The 15,216-nt window shown below is 48.8% G+C and overlaps 1 protein-coding gene across 1 annotated transcript; it reads left to right on the top strand.

Moving 5' to 3' along the window:
- Nucleotides 1-4,297: 4,297 nt before the first annotated feature.
- LOC114081243 (lymphocyte antigen 6D-like) lies at nucleotides 4,298-5,958 on the top strand. The gene is made up of 4 exons (XM_027922804.2): nucleotides 4,298-4,346; nucleotides 4,724-4,822; nucleotides 5,335-5,515; nucleotides 5,844-5,958. The coding sequence occupies exons 1-4, from the start codon at nucleotides 4,298-4,300 to the stop codon at nucleotides 5,956-5,958; spliced, it is 444 nt and encodes a 147-aa protein (XP_027778605.2).
- Nucleotides 5,959-15,216: the final 9,258 nt, after the last annotated feature.

Raw genomic sequence — 15,216 nt, 5'->3', positions numbered from 1 at the left:
ATACCATCACACCCTTAGAACCATCACCACTACTGTCATCACTATCATTATCACCACAACCATCACCATCATCACCACCATTAACACTATCACCACCACCATAAAAGAATCACTGCTACTATTAACATAAACAAATCTTTTTTTATCAGTAATTACTTTAAATGTAAGTGAATTAAACTCTCCAATCCAAACATGGAGATTGCCAGAATGGAAAAAATATATCCCCCTTGATCCAATTATATACTCTCTGCAAGAGACTCACTTTATTTTTATTATGTATTTATTTTTATTTATTTGCTGTGCTGGGGCTCAAACCCAGGGCCTTGTGCCTGCCAGGCAAGTGATCTACCACTGAACCACATCTACCACCTGAGATTCACTTTAGATCCAGAGACACAAACAGGTTGAAAGCAAAGAGATAGAAAAAACATCCAGTAAGTTGTGACCCACAGAGAACAGGGGTGGCTATTCTAATAGGAGACACAATGGACCAGATCAAAAAAGGTTACTTGGGACAAAGAAGAACAGTGTTTACCAGTAAAGCTTCAGTCAGCAAGAAGATCAGTTACAAACATTTCTATATGTGAAACCATGTGAAAAGGGAGGAAATGCAGACACACAACACAACATGGAAGAACCACGAAGAAACTACATCAAGTGAGACCAGCCAGGAATTCCACTCCTCTGAGGTCCCTAGGAGCCATGGGGACAGGCAGTGGGTGATGAGTGCTAGGGCGGGGGTCAGGGAGGGATTAGTGTTAATAGGATGGAGCTTCAGTCTGGGAAGATAAGGAGGTCCTGAGGATGGGCTGCTTATGCCACTAACTGTACACTTAAGAGTGGCCATTGGTCAATTAAATGGGACATGCATTTTACCATAGAAACAAAGTTCTGTCAAAAATAAACCAACACACCTTGTCTCAGTGCCGCTTCTGGCTAAAGCCTGCCTGGGGTGCTCCCCGTCACAGTGACCTAGATCCCAGAGAACAAGGGGCCAGGTGGGATAGGCAGCTGTCACTTCTTATGTGGGGGAAGTGCCAGGGACTGGCTGCATGGGAGAGATGTGACTCAAAGGGTGACTGTCAGGACTGCAGTCCTGTCAGAAAGAGATGGCTGGGGAGCACCCAGGGCAGGAAATAGGAAGGGCTCTCTGGGAGCAGTGGCCTCTCCATTGACAGAGGTCAGATCCTTTTGAGGAGTCCCCTGTCTCCATGATCTGACCCTGCTCCTGTCATTGGGGTCATGAGCAACCTCCCCTGCAGAACTTCTAGGCTGGTTATCTTTCTCTGGGTCCACTCCAGAGGCAGGATCCTAACAACCTGGTCTCCTGTGGCCAGTGTAACAAACAACAAGAAAAGTAATGATTATGGTCTGTTACTTCAGGGGGTCAGAAGCTTGCAATGGGTCTTCCTGGCTGAAAGCAAGGTGTGGCTGATCGCGTTCCTCCCACAGGCTGAGGGACAGCTCTGCCCTTGCTCCTTGCAGCTTTCAGGGGCTGTTCTGGAGTGTCCCTTCTCTGCTTCTGTCCTTGCCTCCCTGTCTCTGACCTCTAGCCTCTTGCTTCCCTCTGCAAAGACCCTGTGATGACATCAGGGCCCCTGGGCAATCCAGAATCACCTCCCCACATCCAGATCCTTAGCTTCATCCCATCTGCAATATCCCCTTGCCATGTGAAGGAATGTCGCCACAGGTCCACAGGGTTAGAACTAGGATGTCTCTAGGGCATTTTTCTTTTTATAGAACTATCAGCTGCCTGCTATACTGTTCAGGTTACCTAGGGGATGAAGCTTAGTTACAACACCGACATGATAAGCAGAACTTCTGGGCTGGTCACCTGTGACTAGTCCCAGTATTGTCTTGACTCCCTACTCGGAATGTACCGTTCCTCTTGGCTGACCCCTGGCCTTTCCCGCTAGCCCATAACATGATGCAGACAGGTGGCTGGAACTCCCTGCCTGGGAAGTGCAGTGAGGTCAGCTGTCTCCTAGGATACTGGGAGGACTCAGAGATTAGGTGGTGCTGGAAGCAGGTCTGCCCCCTCCTGTCACCGCTGAGCCTGGCTGCTAGCCAAGTCTAGGCTAAATCATGTAGGGTGTTCCCAGACTGCTCCCAGAAATCTTGACCAGTCCATCAGGCTGGGGGGGGGGGGCGTCTCTTAGGTACCTATTGCTTATGTTCCTATTGCTTCTGGGTTCCCAGGAGGGTGATGACTATCCCCATACAGAGAGCAGATATGAGCCCACAACACCAGGGATATCTGTTTCCTCACAGATTGGAAGATGCAGTCCCCTATGTGAAGGGCAATCCTCACACCCAGGTGTGACCTGGCTGGTCATATCCCCCCTCAGGGCCTCAGTTTCCTTTTCCATGTATTGGGTTCATTACTCACATCAGGAATCCTGGTAGTTTAAAAGAAAGACCAAATTCCCACACTTTGCACACTGAGTATTTATTTATTTTTTTATTTTTTGACAGAACCAGAACCCTGTCAGGCCACACAGGGCTGGTGGAAACTAAAACCCTTCCAGAGACCCTTTCCCCACCCCCAGCATCCCCATCAGGTACCTGTCCCTCACCCCCATTTTCCCTTCTGGTCATGGAGGTGATGTGTTCCTGGACTCATCTTCTATTTCTCACTTGCAAGGGGAAATAGCCCTGCCGGCGATGTTGGAGGAGCCAAGGACCTGGGTTCCATCTCTTACCTGCTGCATGGCCTAGGGCAGGGTCTGACCCACAGGGCACCTTGGCTTCTGGATCCATGGGGCACTTGGTGAGGTGACAGTGCCCAGGGCCAAGGAGTCCTGGCTAGGCATGGTGACAATAGAAGGGGACCTGAAGGCAGGGAGGAGAGAACCTGTAGCAATCCAGAGGAGCACTTCCTCCTAGTCTGTGTGGCACTAGGCAAAATGCAACTTGGGCCCTAGTCCAGGCTTGAAAGTGTGGGTCTGGACCCAGGTGTATAGAGCTTCTCAAGCTCATGCAGAGAAATAGCCATGCTGTGCAATTCATTCCCAGAACCCCCACACCTGGGTTCAGGGGGCTCTGGAGAGGCTGGTTGGGCTCAACTGACTGCCTCTGCGATTAGCAGCAAGCAAACAGCCTCTGGCCATCTGGGCTTCTGGGGTGGAAGGGATCTGGCCAGTAGTGGTAAACAGTGTGGAATCTCCCAAGGTCAAAGGCTCTTGGGCCTGAGTCCTTGGCTCAGGGCCCCTAACAGCCTGTAGAATCCAGTCTCTGCTGGTGGTGGACAGGGGGTGGGTGTCCAGCTGAGACCCCCTGGGTATGCTGTCATGCCCCCGCCATCAGGAGGGCTCTGTCTTAGCACTTGACTCCCTTGATTTCTAAGGGACACTCCTACCCAGTCACATCCTTCCCTCTGGTGTTTCTGCACCTTTGAAATTCAGACAGAATGTACATACTGTATCCTCTTCATTCTTGATGGGACACAAAATAAGTCCCCCTACAGCCCATGGTGTGATGAGGCAAAGAAGTAGATGTTATCTCCATGTGACACCTCTCACCCCTCCTTGGCCAGTGTCAGTCACACTGGGCTCCTACCATGTCCCCTCTGGGGAGGCTGTGGCTAACGGGTCCCACAGAGCACCCAGTGACTGTGCATCACATCTACACTCCCGCATGAAAAAAGACCAGCCCCTGTGTCATGGGCTGAACTGTGTCCCCCAAATTCATATGTTGAGGCCCTGACTGCCCAGTCCCTCAGAGTGTGACTGTTTGGAGATGAGGTCTTTAAATTGGTGACACAGGCTGTGAAGTCACTAAGGTGGCCCTGATCCAATCCTCCTGGTGCACTTGTGAGAAAAGGACATCAGGGCACAGATACATAGAGGGACATCCATGGGAGGACACAGAGAGAATATGGCAAGGTGAGGCCTCAGAGGAGCCAGCCCTACAGGCACCTCGCCCTCGGTCTTCAGCATCCAGAATGGGGAAGATGCTTCTCTGTGGTCCTGACCCTGTCTGCAGTGTTTGTTATGGTGGAGCAGATTATGCTGTCAGGGAGGGGCCCCAAGAGGCAGAGCAGCATGGTTGTCCTGGCCCACAGAGGGAAGTGGGGAAGTAAGGTCCAGTGGCTGGCGGAGGCCTGGGCCAGTCAGGTGAATTCCAGAAGTGTTCATCACCTAACCACACCCCCGTGACAACACATGTCATTAGCTAGGAGTGACGTAGGACTGACACTCCACCCACCACATCTGGGGGTGCTAATAAAAGTCAGCTGGCCTCATGCAGGCCAGACATTTGCTCTGTACACTTGCCTGCCTACCTGCTTGGACTAGGGATGCGACACCTGCTCTGGTTGCTGCCTCTGTTCCTGTTGGCATGGCCAGGTAAGCTTGTAGGTGCCCTGCCCTGTGTCCCCAGGGCTCTGAGGACCCTGGCTGCCATTCTGAGAGTCTGAAGTACGTGGACATGCCCCCAGAATGATGTGCCCCTCTGCTGCCCAGAGAAGGAGCCAGGGCACAGGGCAGGACTTGCTCAGAGCCTCGGTTTCCTGCCCTAGAGAATGCATGGTGCTGTGACTTCTGGTGGGCTCCCAGAACCAGCAGTGGGCTGACTGCCAGGGTGGGCAGGCAGATGGGGGAGCCAGAATGAGGTGGAGGGTTTGGGAGGTGGGTGCTTTCCAAAAAGCAGGGTCCACACCTGTGGGGTCGATGGCTGTGGGGTGGGAGGCCTGGGTCCCTGAACTGAGGCATCTCTCCTCCAGTCCAGGGCCTGAAGTGTCACGAGTGCTTGGCATCAGGAAATTGCTTCCAGCCCACGTCTTGCAGGGCTGACGCCCGATACTGCCTGACGACCTGGAACAGTGAGTATCTGCCTTCCGGGCAGGTGGGGGTCAGGGTGGTGTGGGGTGAGATGTGGATCTGGCACCTGGAGCCTCCAGCAAAAAGGCAAGCCTGGGAAGTCCCCCATTTCTAATCTAGGCACTGAGATTGGCCGGCAATTGTTCAGGTAAACACTGTGATTGTCTCTACCCTGCAAAATGGGCACAACGCTGCTGCTTTCTTCCAAGTGGAAGAGCAGACAGGATATTCTGTCCACTCCACATGCTGCACGGGAAACACAACAATTCAGATTGTTCCCAAGGGTACCAGCTACTCAGAAAGGAAGAGTGGGGAAGTAGAGTAGCAGGTAGAAGCCCTAGTGGTGGTCACATGCTGGGCCCTGACCCTGGTCACCTCCTGCCATGCTTCCCTGTGGGGTGGGAGAGCAAGGAGGAAGCATCAGGCAGGCTGTCGGGAGGCCTGAGTGTTTTGAGAGGGGCAGGAGCGGATTCCACAGGTCTCAATAAACAACTCTCTATCTTGCCTCTTCCAGGTCCCCCAGGACAGAAAACGCTTGTTATAAAGTCATGTGCTTACACCTGCCCTGGCTTCCAAGAGAGCCTGAGTTACTCCAGAGCTTCCTGTTGCAACACAGACCTCTGCAACAGCACCGTGAACCCCAGTGCCAGCTGGGGGTTGCTGGCCCTGAGTGTCTTGGGTGCCTACCTCATCAGGTAATGGTGGAGCTCAGTCCAAGGCACGCCCAAGAGTACAGGACTAGGAGTCTGGAGCCAGGTTCCACTGGTGGCTGACATGCTTTTTGGCCTTGGTGTGGCACTTCCGCACTTCCAACCAGAAGGACTCCAGGAGAGAATGAACACATAAGTGGCCTTTAAAGGACACTAGACACACCACTCAAGGTCATTTCTGCTGTCCAGGTTGCTGCATTCTGATCACCAGCCTGAGAGCTGGCCATCTCCCAGCCTCCATGGTCCTGGTTAAGCCAGGCTGAAGCAGGAGCCTCTGGAAGTCCAAGCCGTTGTTCCTTTCCTGGTGTTTCAGGGCTCAAACTCCTAGCAACCTCAGAGAACCTGGGCTCTGTGCCACCACCTCAAGTGAGAAGGATCCTTGGCGGACACTAGTGCTACATTGCCAGCACTCAAGCTTGCTGCTGTGAGGCAGGCCAGGGACCATGGAGAAATGCCAAGCCTTCCACTGGCTGGGGCAGGGGCAATTGGCCATGTGGGGACAGAGGCACCCCTGAGCATCACATGGGGTGGTGTTGGTGGCAGCAGGGACAGCACAGATAGCGCATGCAGCCCCTGGCGTCACCTTCTGTCTAGGGCTGGGCCTGCCCACCCACATCAGAATCTCAGCTGTGAGAACTCCTGTGCATGCTGGATCCAAGAGCACAGGGATAAGAAGAGCAAGGGCCAGGCCTCACCCAGCTGTGAAGCTACTTCAGAGCCAAGCCTGAGGCCACCTCCCCTCTCTGCCTACAGCTTGGATGATGCCTGGGTCAGCTGGTCAACCCTCAGGAATCATACATTTTTTATTCAAGAGTGACTACCTCCAAAAAGAACATATAGCAGGTTCTTTCCTCAGAGACCTGAAAGCTCAGACAGCACCTGCCCTGCTCTTCCCAGTGGGGCCTCGACAGGCACTGGCCAGCAGAACAGGCTATGGAAGGGAATTGTGGAGAGCCCACCAGCCTGCCCTGAGGTCCCTGGCTTCTCACCTGACTCTCCTCACCACCTACCTCACTTCTTTCTCCTCTTGGGGAGGGAAGGTGCACAGGCTCCTCACTTGCTACAACCCTCGGGCAAGGCTGGGGTCTCCTCTGACCCTAAACACTTACCAGGACCTCCTTCCTAACAAAGTTGGGACTCTTCTGCAATCAGGCCCCTCATTCTAGCCATCAAGGGGACACAGCCTGAGAAGACTGGTGTCACCAACCTCCTCAGCAGCCCTGGTATCACAACCTCACCCAAGTACCAGGCCTCAAGATCCCCTTTGACCCATCATCCCAGAGGTGGGACATCTATAAAAACTTAAACAAGAAATATAATATTTATAATAAATTAAAAGTGATATTTAAGTTTTTATTGTGTTCACAGAGTTCATGGGTTTAAGGGACTTTCCAACCTGCGCCACCCTGGAAAAAATTAGTGCCCAGCTCAGCCTTCTGCCATTAAGCACCCCTCTTCTGCACAAGAGCTGGTGGGTTCTCTGGTTGTTAGGGCCAACCAGTGGGCACATCAGGTGTCCAGCAGTGACTGCCATGAGTTCAGTGTGTTCATGGGCAGTGGGAACAGAATGCATCTCCTGCATAACTGCCCTATACATGCCAGTTACTGGATGTTCAGGACCCTGACTTCAGCCTCCACAGCCCAGTTGGGTGGTAAGGAGGCATGGGCTCACCTGTGTGCAGGGATCCCTCTGAACTCACCAGCCAGGAGCCAAGGCTCCTCAGGCAGTTGATAGCAGGTTCCTCCAGGATGGCTTCCCATTGCACCCACTCAGGGCACAGTCCCCCACCTTGTCTAGCCCCAGCAGGGAGACAGAAGCTGTGCCTAGCCTCAGGCACAGCCTGTAATGGGCAACACCCTCTGCTCTGGGTCTGAAGTGGTCCAGGGACTTAAGGGTCCCTGAAGCCTGTGCCCCAGCACCTAGCTCAGTGCAGGGGACAGCAGACCATGGAGAGTGTTATGGGCTCCTTTATTGAAGCAGGTGGGCACACAGGGAGGGTCCGGGACTTGTAAGGACAAGAAGTGGCATCATGACCTCATCTGGGATCAGCTCAGGCCTCTCTAGGGGACTGAGGCCAACACTAGGTTTCTGCACATGGTGCTTTAGAGAGATTAGTCTCAGGGGTGAATACCAAAGCCTGACAAAGAGTATCTGGCACTGATCCTGCTTTAGACAAGAGAGCTTGGCTCCAGGGGTCAGGGGAACACAACCTTCTCAACTGCACACTGCCTGCTGAGAAGGTCCTACCCTGTGCAGCCTGACCTGGAAGCCCCAGGGCCACGTGTGCTGGACACATGCAGCTGGAACCAAAGCCAGGCAATGGCAGCAGGTCTGGTGGCTCTGGCACCCGCTTCAGTTCCAGGCTTCCTACTGCATCCACAGCAAGAGGAGCATCAGCTTCAAAGCCTTTTGTGTTATTGTGGTGCTGGAGATCGGATCCAGGGGCGCTCTACTACTGAGCCACACCCCAGCTTTTGTTTTGAAACACAGTCTCACTAAGCTACTGAGATTACAGGCATGTGCCACCACACCCGGCTTTAGTGCCTTTTAATACTATCTTGAGACTGGTCAGGAGGTTTGGTTCACCCAGTACAATCCAGGACTACTACAGGCACTTGATGCTGGAGGTCACCACAAGAGTGACTGCACCCACCCTGGGACATGATGGTGGACTCTACACACCATGCTGCCTGGTTTTTTTTGCAAAAAAAAAAAAAAAAGAATGCAGGAATCATCACACTGTTTTTTTTTGTTGTTGTTGTTTGTTTGTTTGTTTTGTTTTTTGTTTTAAATCAGGCAAGGGAGAAACATGTCTAAGAAGTGAAAACCCATGCTCAGATCCTCTCCTCCAGTCCCTCTGCTCAAGGGGGTGACTGACACCCTTCCTCATGCAGGACCAGACAAAACTAGGGATTGACGCCAAACCCTTCCTTCCATGTACATCACGCACTTACTTCCACCCATGCTCCTTTAGTCATCAGAGCTGAGGTGACAGTTATGTGCCTTCAGTTTAGAAACTAAAGTAACTTTTATATTTTCATGTTGATACCTATAGATATAGAAAATTCATTTACATTTCAGGAGGCCCTGCATAGCCAGTCGCTTTGATGGCAAATTTTAAACTGCTTCTGATTTTCTGTGATCACAACTTGCTTATTACCTATGCAGGTCTTTGTGCTCCAACCAGATTATTTCTGTTGAATACTCTCCTAAAAGTAGAATTCTGAAAAATAAATGTCACACATTTAAAATTTTTGTTATTCCTGCCAAGCTGCCCTTCTCAAAGGTTGCACCAAGCACTGTCTGCCTTTGGTGGAGAGTTGAAGAAAACTGAGAATTACAGCTATGGTTAGTTAGGTTCTGATGGGCAACCTCTACCAGCTGGGCTTCTCCCCCATGCTTTTCTGATATATTTTTAGAGCAAGAGTCCTATGTCAAGACTTGGCATTCACAAGGTGCTCTCATTACACTCTGAGTATTTTCCCACCTGATTCCTATGTTATAGCACCTATTCTCAGCCTAGTTGCAATGTGTACACAGGCTGCAGATGCAGGTGAGGCTAAGTGACCTGTAAGAGATCAACTCACTGGAGAACAGGAAAGGGCTGGGCTTTGGGCTCACCTCTGACCCATCTGTCCCATCAGACACCAAACTACTGTGCTGGCTAATAACCATAGATCCTCAGGGTATGGGGACACTGAAGTCAGGGTCATTAAATTGGGTGGGTAGGTCAGGAAAGGCAGCAGAACAAGTTGGCATTCTCAGGGTAGAAGGAGGGCCAAGGGAGCCTGGAGTCTGGTCATGGCTGTGCTTGGGGTCTTTGTTGGTGCAGGGGCATGAGGCCTGGAGAATGGACATGAGCTTGCTGTTGGACAGTGAAGTTTGGGCATGAAGCTTGGACCACAGGCTCCTAGATGTGGCCATGGCACATGGACACTGAATTCCAGTGGAGGCAGTGCATCCAGGATAGTGTCAGGAACTAGGTGTGTGGGCCTAGGTCTTTCACCAATGGAACAAGAGCCCAAAATATCATCTCTGACAGGGACATCTTAAGGGGCATGTGCCCAGAGACCTTCCCAGAGAATATCAGCCACTACTGGGGTTATGCCTTCAGAGCTGATAGAAACAAAGTCCAGCAGGCTTCTGGAAATCCCACACATGTGTGGAAGACATTTGCCCACTCACAGAGCCTCAGCAGAGGGCTTTCTGTAGAAGAACCTGGTGTCAGGACCAGTTTCCCGAAACACTCTCTTTCTAGTTTCCCATGCCCTCCCTGGTCTCCTGAGCTCTCTGTGGAGGGTGCAGGGAGCACTGTTGCTCAGTTCTGTGCAGTCAGACAGGGCCTTATCACCCATGGCAAATCAGTTCAGCCATCCCAGAGTCACTCTGCCTGGACTCAATACAATCTCTGACTTTCACCTGAGTTGTTGTGCACTGGAACCCTATGGCCTGACCAACATCAGGAAGGCAGGTGCTAGCTGGAGCCTTTAGGTGGAGGCTGCTGGCCCAGGAGGTTTTCTACTGCAGGCTCCAGCATCCTGGAAGATCCTTTTGCCTGCTATCCACAATCTGGCTCTTGGAGTCTGGGGCTATCCCTCAAGTCCATTGTCTTCCACTTGTGGAAGGAGGATGTCTCAGCAGAAGAGCTAGACTTCATGGCTTGCTGATACAAGCAGTGGCTCAGAATGCCTGCTGGAAGTTAAAGAGGGTGGGTCCTAGTTTCCATCTCTCTCAGCTCAAGGTCACCTTCTCAGAGAGGCTTTGGCCAACCATTTTGATGAACCAGCTGCTCTCCAGAATAAGATCTTGTTTTATCATTGTCTTCCACACCTGGATGCTGGTGCTCTGGGTACCTCACAGACATATCTGCTAGCACATGTGTCCAGCACACAGATGCTCTGCAAGAACCCCTACTGACTGACCCTTCCCCAGCCTCCAGCCCTTATACCCTCCCTTGGAATGGATCAATCCTCTATATTGACTTTCTCTTATCCCCTCCCTGTGTAGAAGCACCATCCAGACCTGGTCTGGAACAGAGATGGAGACTTTTCTCTACAGTGTGGGGCTCTCTAATTGAACTAGGTCTTCCTACTACAGCCTGGGCAAGTTCCCTAATTTCTCTTCTAAGCAGAGGAGATAAATGACCTGCCTGCCTCTCAAGAGCCTGGGATGATCAGTCAGTATCTGCCAAGTGCTCACAGTATGATCTGTCAACCTCTTAATTAAGGAACTAAATAGAGAGAAATTATTCCCCCAGGGAAGACATTCTCCATGCAAATGCCCAGTGTGGAGACATTCAAGATGGCAGAGTAGTGGAAGGCCACATTTCCAGTTGCTCTGGGACCCAGGATTCAAGCAGTGGGAGTACTGTTTCTCAGCAAGGTGGGTGATAGAGGGATTTCACTAAAATTCAACATTGGACAATCAGAGTGTCTTAGAGACTCAGAAATTAGGGTGCACTGAACAAAGAAGAGTATGTTGGAACCAGGCTAGTTGCAGTAGCTGTGCTGGTTCACCACAGAGGGGAGGGAGAACACAGACAGGCATGCAATGGGCAAATTTGGCACAGAAAGTCCTATAGATCAGAAAGGCAGCCCAAACTTAGCTGATTCAGAGCCTGCACAGCCATCTGGTGTTTGAAAGTTGCACTATTTCTCAACCAGCCATGCACAGCTGAGGTAAGAACCATCTCAAGGAGGCCACACTGCTGCTTAGTGCTGTGGAACTGGGAGACCATAGCAAACACAGTCCTGGCAAGTACCTAACTTGTGACCCAGGGTGTACCCAGCAGAACATGAGTGAAACAGGCATAGAGGAGATTGTACCCAGGGGGATTCAAGTAAGGGATACAGAGGAGAGCCCAACTTGCTTTCCCTTTGAATCTGAAGCTCATGTGACCATAGGAAGTGGGTTGGGAATCTGAACAAGTGGGTGTGAATACATTCAGGGACTCATCCCAGGAAGGCTGTGTTTGAGGGCAGCAGAGTGTGTGGAGGATTGCCCATCCCCTCCCCTGGCCCTCTAAACAGAATTCTTAGGAGGCTCCTGAGACCCAGACTCCCAGCAGATATCAGCAGCTTCCAGACCCCCCACGTGTGACCATTCATTCTTGTCAATTATATTGACCAACTGAGTGGAGACCATTCCTTTATTATTCATTAAGAATATTCCCCACAGGGGCTGGGGATGTGGCTCAAGCGGTAACACGCTCGCCTGGCATTCGCGGAGCACTGGGTTCAATCCTCAGCACCACATAAAATAAAATAAAGATGTTGTGTCCACCGAAAACTGAAAAATAAATATTAAAAAAATCTTCTCTCTCTCTCTCTCTCTCTCTCTCTCTCTCTCTCTCTCTCTCTCTCCCCTCTTAAAAAAAAAAAAACAAAGAATATTCCACACACACACACACTTTTTTTGTGTGTGTGTGGGGGGAGGTTCTTGCTGTGCTGATTGGTTTGTGGACATATATACATATACAGATTTCTTTTTTCTCTCACTCACTTTAGCATTTTTAATGTCATTATTTTTACTTGCTTTGTCTTTTGAGGGTTATAAGGATTTTGGGGTTTTTTTTGTTTTTTTTTCTCTCCTTTATTCTCTCACTAACAGGATATTCTCTTGTTCTTTATCCCTTTACTTTGTTTTTTCCTCCTCCTCCTTCCTTATAATCATAACCTACTATATCTCTTTTACATTCTCTCTGTTAGCATTTTGAACATTGTGAACTCTCTTCTATCTTCCTATTAAATTTTCTTTTCTCTTAATGAACCATATCTGACCATCTTTTAGATCTAATTTATTTATAAAACTTCTGCTGGCTCCACTCATGTTGCTTTATTGCTGCTGGATGACATAATTGACTCACCTGCTGTTTGCCTTACTGCCAAATCTAGTTCTAGTTATTGTTTGTTTTGCTGTTGGCAATTTCTGACTCCATCCTGGAATCTTCCAGGGTGACTAGGTGAGCTCTAGTCATATCACCGTGGCAAGGTTCAAACCTTGTCCTCTCATGTCTCAGCAGGTGCTTCCTACATCATCTTCTCAAGGATATGTGTTTTTATACTTATGGATAATTTTTATTAGAACAGAAGTATATAAACCAAAAGAATCAGGGATATATATATAATCTCAGGAGGAATCCAGAGCAGTCAGTCACAGACTTTTGACCACTTCTCCATCTGGAGCCATACAGGACATGCTTTTCTTTAGCAATAAACTATGGACATGTGCAGAATGTCTCTGCACAGAGAAAACTGTTCAAGTTTTTGGATCAGAGGCTTTTATTTAGAGCCAATCACATAGAGACACCATGCTACATAACAGTCACAGCCACTGAAACTTAGGATCCCAATGATGAAACCAGACACACATCAAGTATGCTGATGTATGTGCAAAGCAATCCTGACAGGCTGAAATGACATGGCCCATTGCTCTAGGTATCCAAAACATCATGATCAACCACTAACATAAGAACATTCTGAGGGCCACATTACCAGGGGTTGGCCAAACGTCAGTCATGGTTCTAGGTTCCCTTGAACATGCAAGGACAGAGCAGCAAGACCTACTCAGGAAACACTTTCTTCACACTCCATATGCACTATTCAAAACTCAGCAGTGCCCCATTGTATGGGGGATTGTATGTGTAAACTCTGACAAGATCACAGCTAGTCAGTCATTGCTTAAACTGAGATTCAAATCTATGGTGGGTTTATGCCCACTTATGCTGTACTGTCTTCTCAATACCAGCTACTAGGGTGATGAGTATTTATAGATTACCCAATCCATTGGTATGTAGCAAAACCCCTACTTAACTATAAATTAGTCTTAAGACATCCTTCTACTCTGCTCATTCATATCCAACCTCCCTATGGCCTCTGTCTTTGAACAGGTAGTTTTCCCAGGTGCGTGTCTATAAGGTCATCATAACATTTACAGGTGGTACAATGTTGCTGCTTAGGCATAAAAGTATTAAGCAGATAGTACATGCATTCAGGGGGAGAAAAAGCACTGTGGTACCACCTGTGATCTCAGCTACTCAGAAGGCTGACTCAGGAGGATCACAAATTTGAGGCCTGTAGGCAACTTAGTGAGACCCTGACTCAAAATAAAAAATATTTTGAGTAGAGGCTCAGTGGCAGAGCACTTGCCTAGCATGTGAGAGCCACTGAGTTTAGTACCCCTTGCGGGCATGTGTGTGTGTGCGCACACACACACACATACACACACACAAAAGCATTGTGAGAGATATAGACTTGAATTTCCTATTGGTATTACCTATTTAAAAAAGAAAACTGAAAAGGAATAATTTGCTAATGATATGGTGTTAGAAAAGCCGGATCTTTAAAAAATCCACAAATAGAAGCAAAAGTTGTGATCAAATTTTAAATTATCATGACAAAATTTTAAATGTATGCAAAAGCATGGCCAAGTAATATACTGAAATTATCACTACATGCCAATCTTGTTTCAATTAGACTTTTATCCATTATACATTTACATCCTAAAAGATAATAACTTTTTAAGATGCACAAACACACCTGTAATCCCAGTGGCTCAAGGGACTGAGACAGGAGGATCTCGAGTTCAAAGCCAGCCTCAGCCAAAAAAGTGGAACTAAGCAACTAAGTGAGACCTTGTCTTAAATAAAATACAAAATAGGGCTGGGGAGGTGGCTCAGTGGTGAAGTGCCCCTGAGTTCAATCCCTGATACTCCCCCCAAAAAACGCACAAACACTACCATTATGTCATTTATAAAATAATGATAATACCTTATGTTTTGTTTAGCTTTTACTGTCACTAAAAGATCTGACAGGAACACCTTATAGGAAGAAAAGTTTATTTTGGTTCATGTTTGCAGAGGTTAATTCTCTGACCAGCTGACTCCATCCCTCTGGGCTGACAGTGAGGCAGAATCTCATGGCTGAAGGTGTGGCAGAGGAAAGCAGCTCTGACATGGCAGTCAGAAGCAGAGAGAGCTCATTTCACCAGAGAAAAAATATAAACCCCAAAGCCATGCCCCCAGTGACCTACCTCATTCAAGGAATCCTACCTGCCCAGAGTTACTGCTCAGTTAATCCATATGAGTGGATGAATCCACTGAATGGGTCACAATTCTCACCATTTAACCATTTCATCTCTGAAAATTCTTTCATCATTTTATACTTAAGCTTTTGGGAGACATCTCCTATCTAAATCATAACATTCTGCTCTGGCACCCAGAAGCTCATGCCAACTTCCCAATACAAAACACATTCAGTCCATTTCCAAGAGTCCCCATAGTCTAAATAGTCCCAGCATTGCCCAAAAGTCTGAGTCCAACATCTCTTTTGAGACTCAAGTCAAACTTTTCCCCTGCAAATATGTACATCTTCCAGAAACAGGATCTTTAAAGTAGAGGCATCTGGACAGTTATCAAGAGCCCTGCACTTTAGGGACCATCTCTTGCTGGTGGACAAAGAAGTAACCTCCAGGAGGCAGCCTGCTGGAGACTGGCTGGGGTGACCATGCTGTCAGCTGATACAACAGAAAAGCTGGTATTATGTATCATAGGTTCTGACTGTTGAAGCAGGAGGAAGTTAGTTTTTTCAGCTATGTATGGAATTGATCCAATAAAAGTGCCAGCTGAACAGATACATCTTAGAAGAAGATATATAATCGATTAACAAATATATGAAAAAATGTTCAA

Source organism: Marmota flaviventris, chromosome 17, assembly GCF_047511675.1.
Source record: "Marmota flaviventris isolate mMarFla1 chromosome 17, mMarFla1.hap1, whole genome shotgun sequence".
Lineage (NCBI taxonomy): Eukaryota > Metazoa > Chordata > Mammalia > Rodentia > Sciuridae > Marmota > Marmota flaviventris.
The sequence above is the reverse complement of the archived record's forward strand: the minus strand, read 5'-3'. Positions and strand labels throughout refer to the sequence as shown.

What these genes read in the sequence shown, in the direction of transcription:
- LOC114081243 (XM_027922804.2), top strand. Translation starts at nt 4,298, where the DNA reads ATGCGACACCTGCTCTGGTTGCTGCCTCTGTTCCTGTTGGCATGGCCA. An exon ending in GTTCCTGTTGGCATGGCCAG is followed by an intron (nt 4,347 to 4,723) that starts GTAAGCTTGTAG and finishes TCTCTCCTCCAG; the next exon opens with TCCAGGGCCTGAAGTGTCAC. An exon ending in CTGCCTGACGACCTGGAACA is followed by an intron (nt 4,823 to 5,334) that starts GTGAGTATCTGC and finishes TGCCTCTTCCAG; the next exon opens with GTCCCCCAGGACAGAAAACG.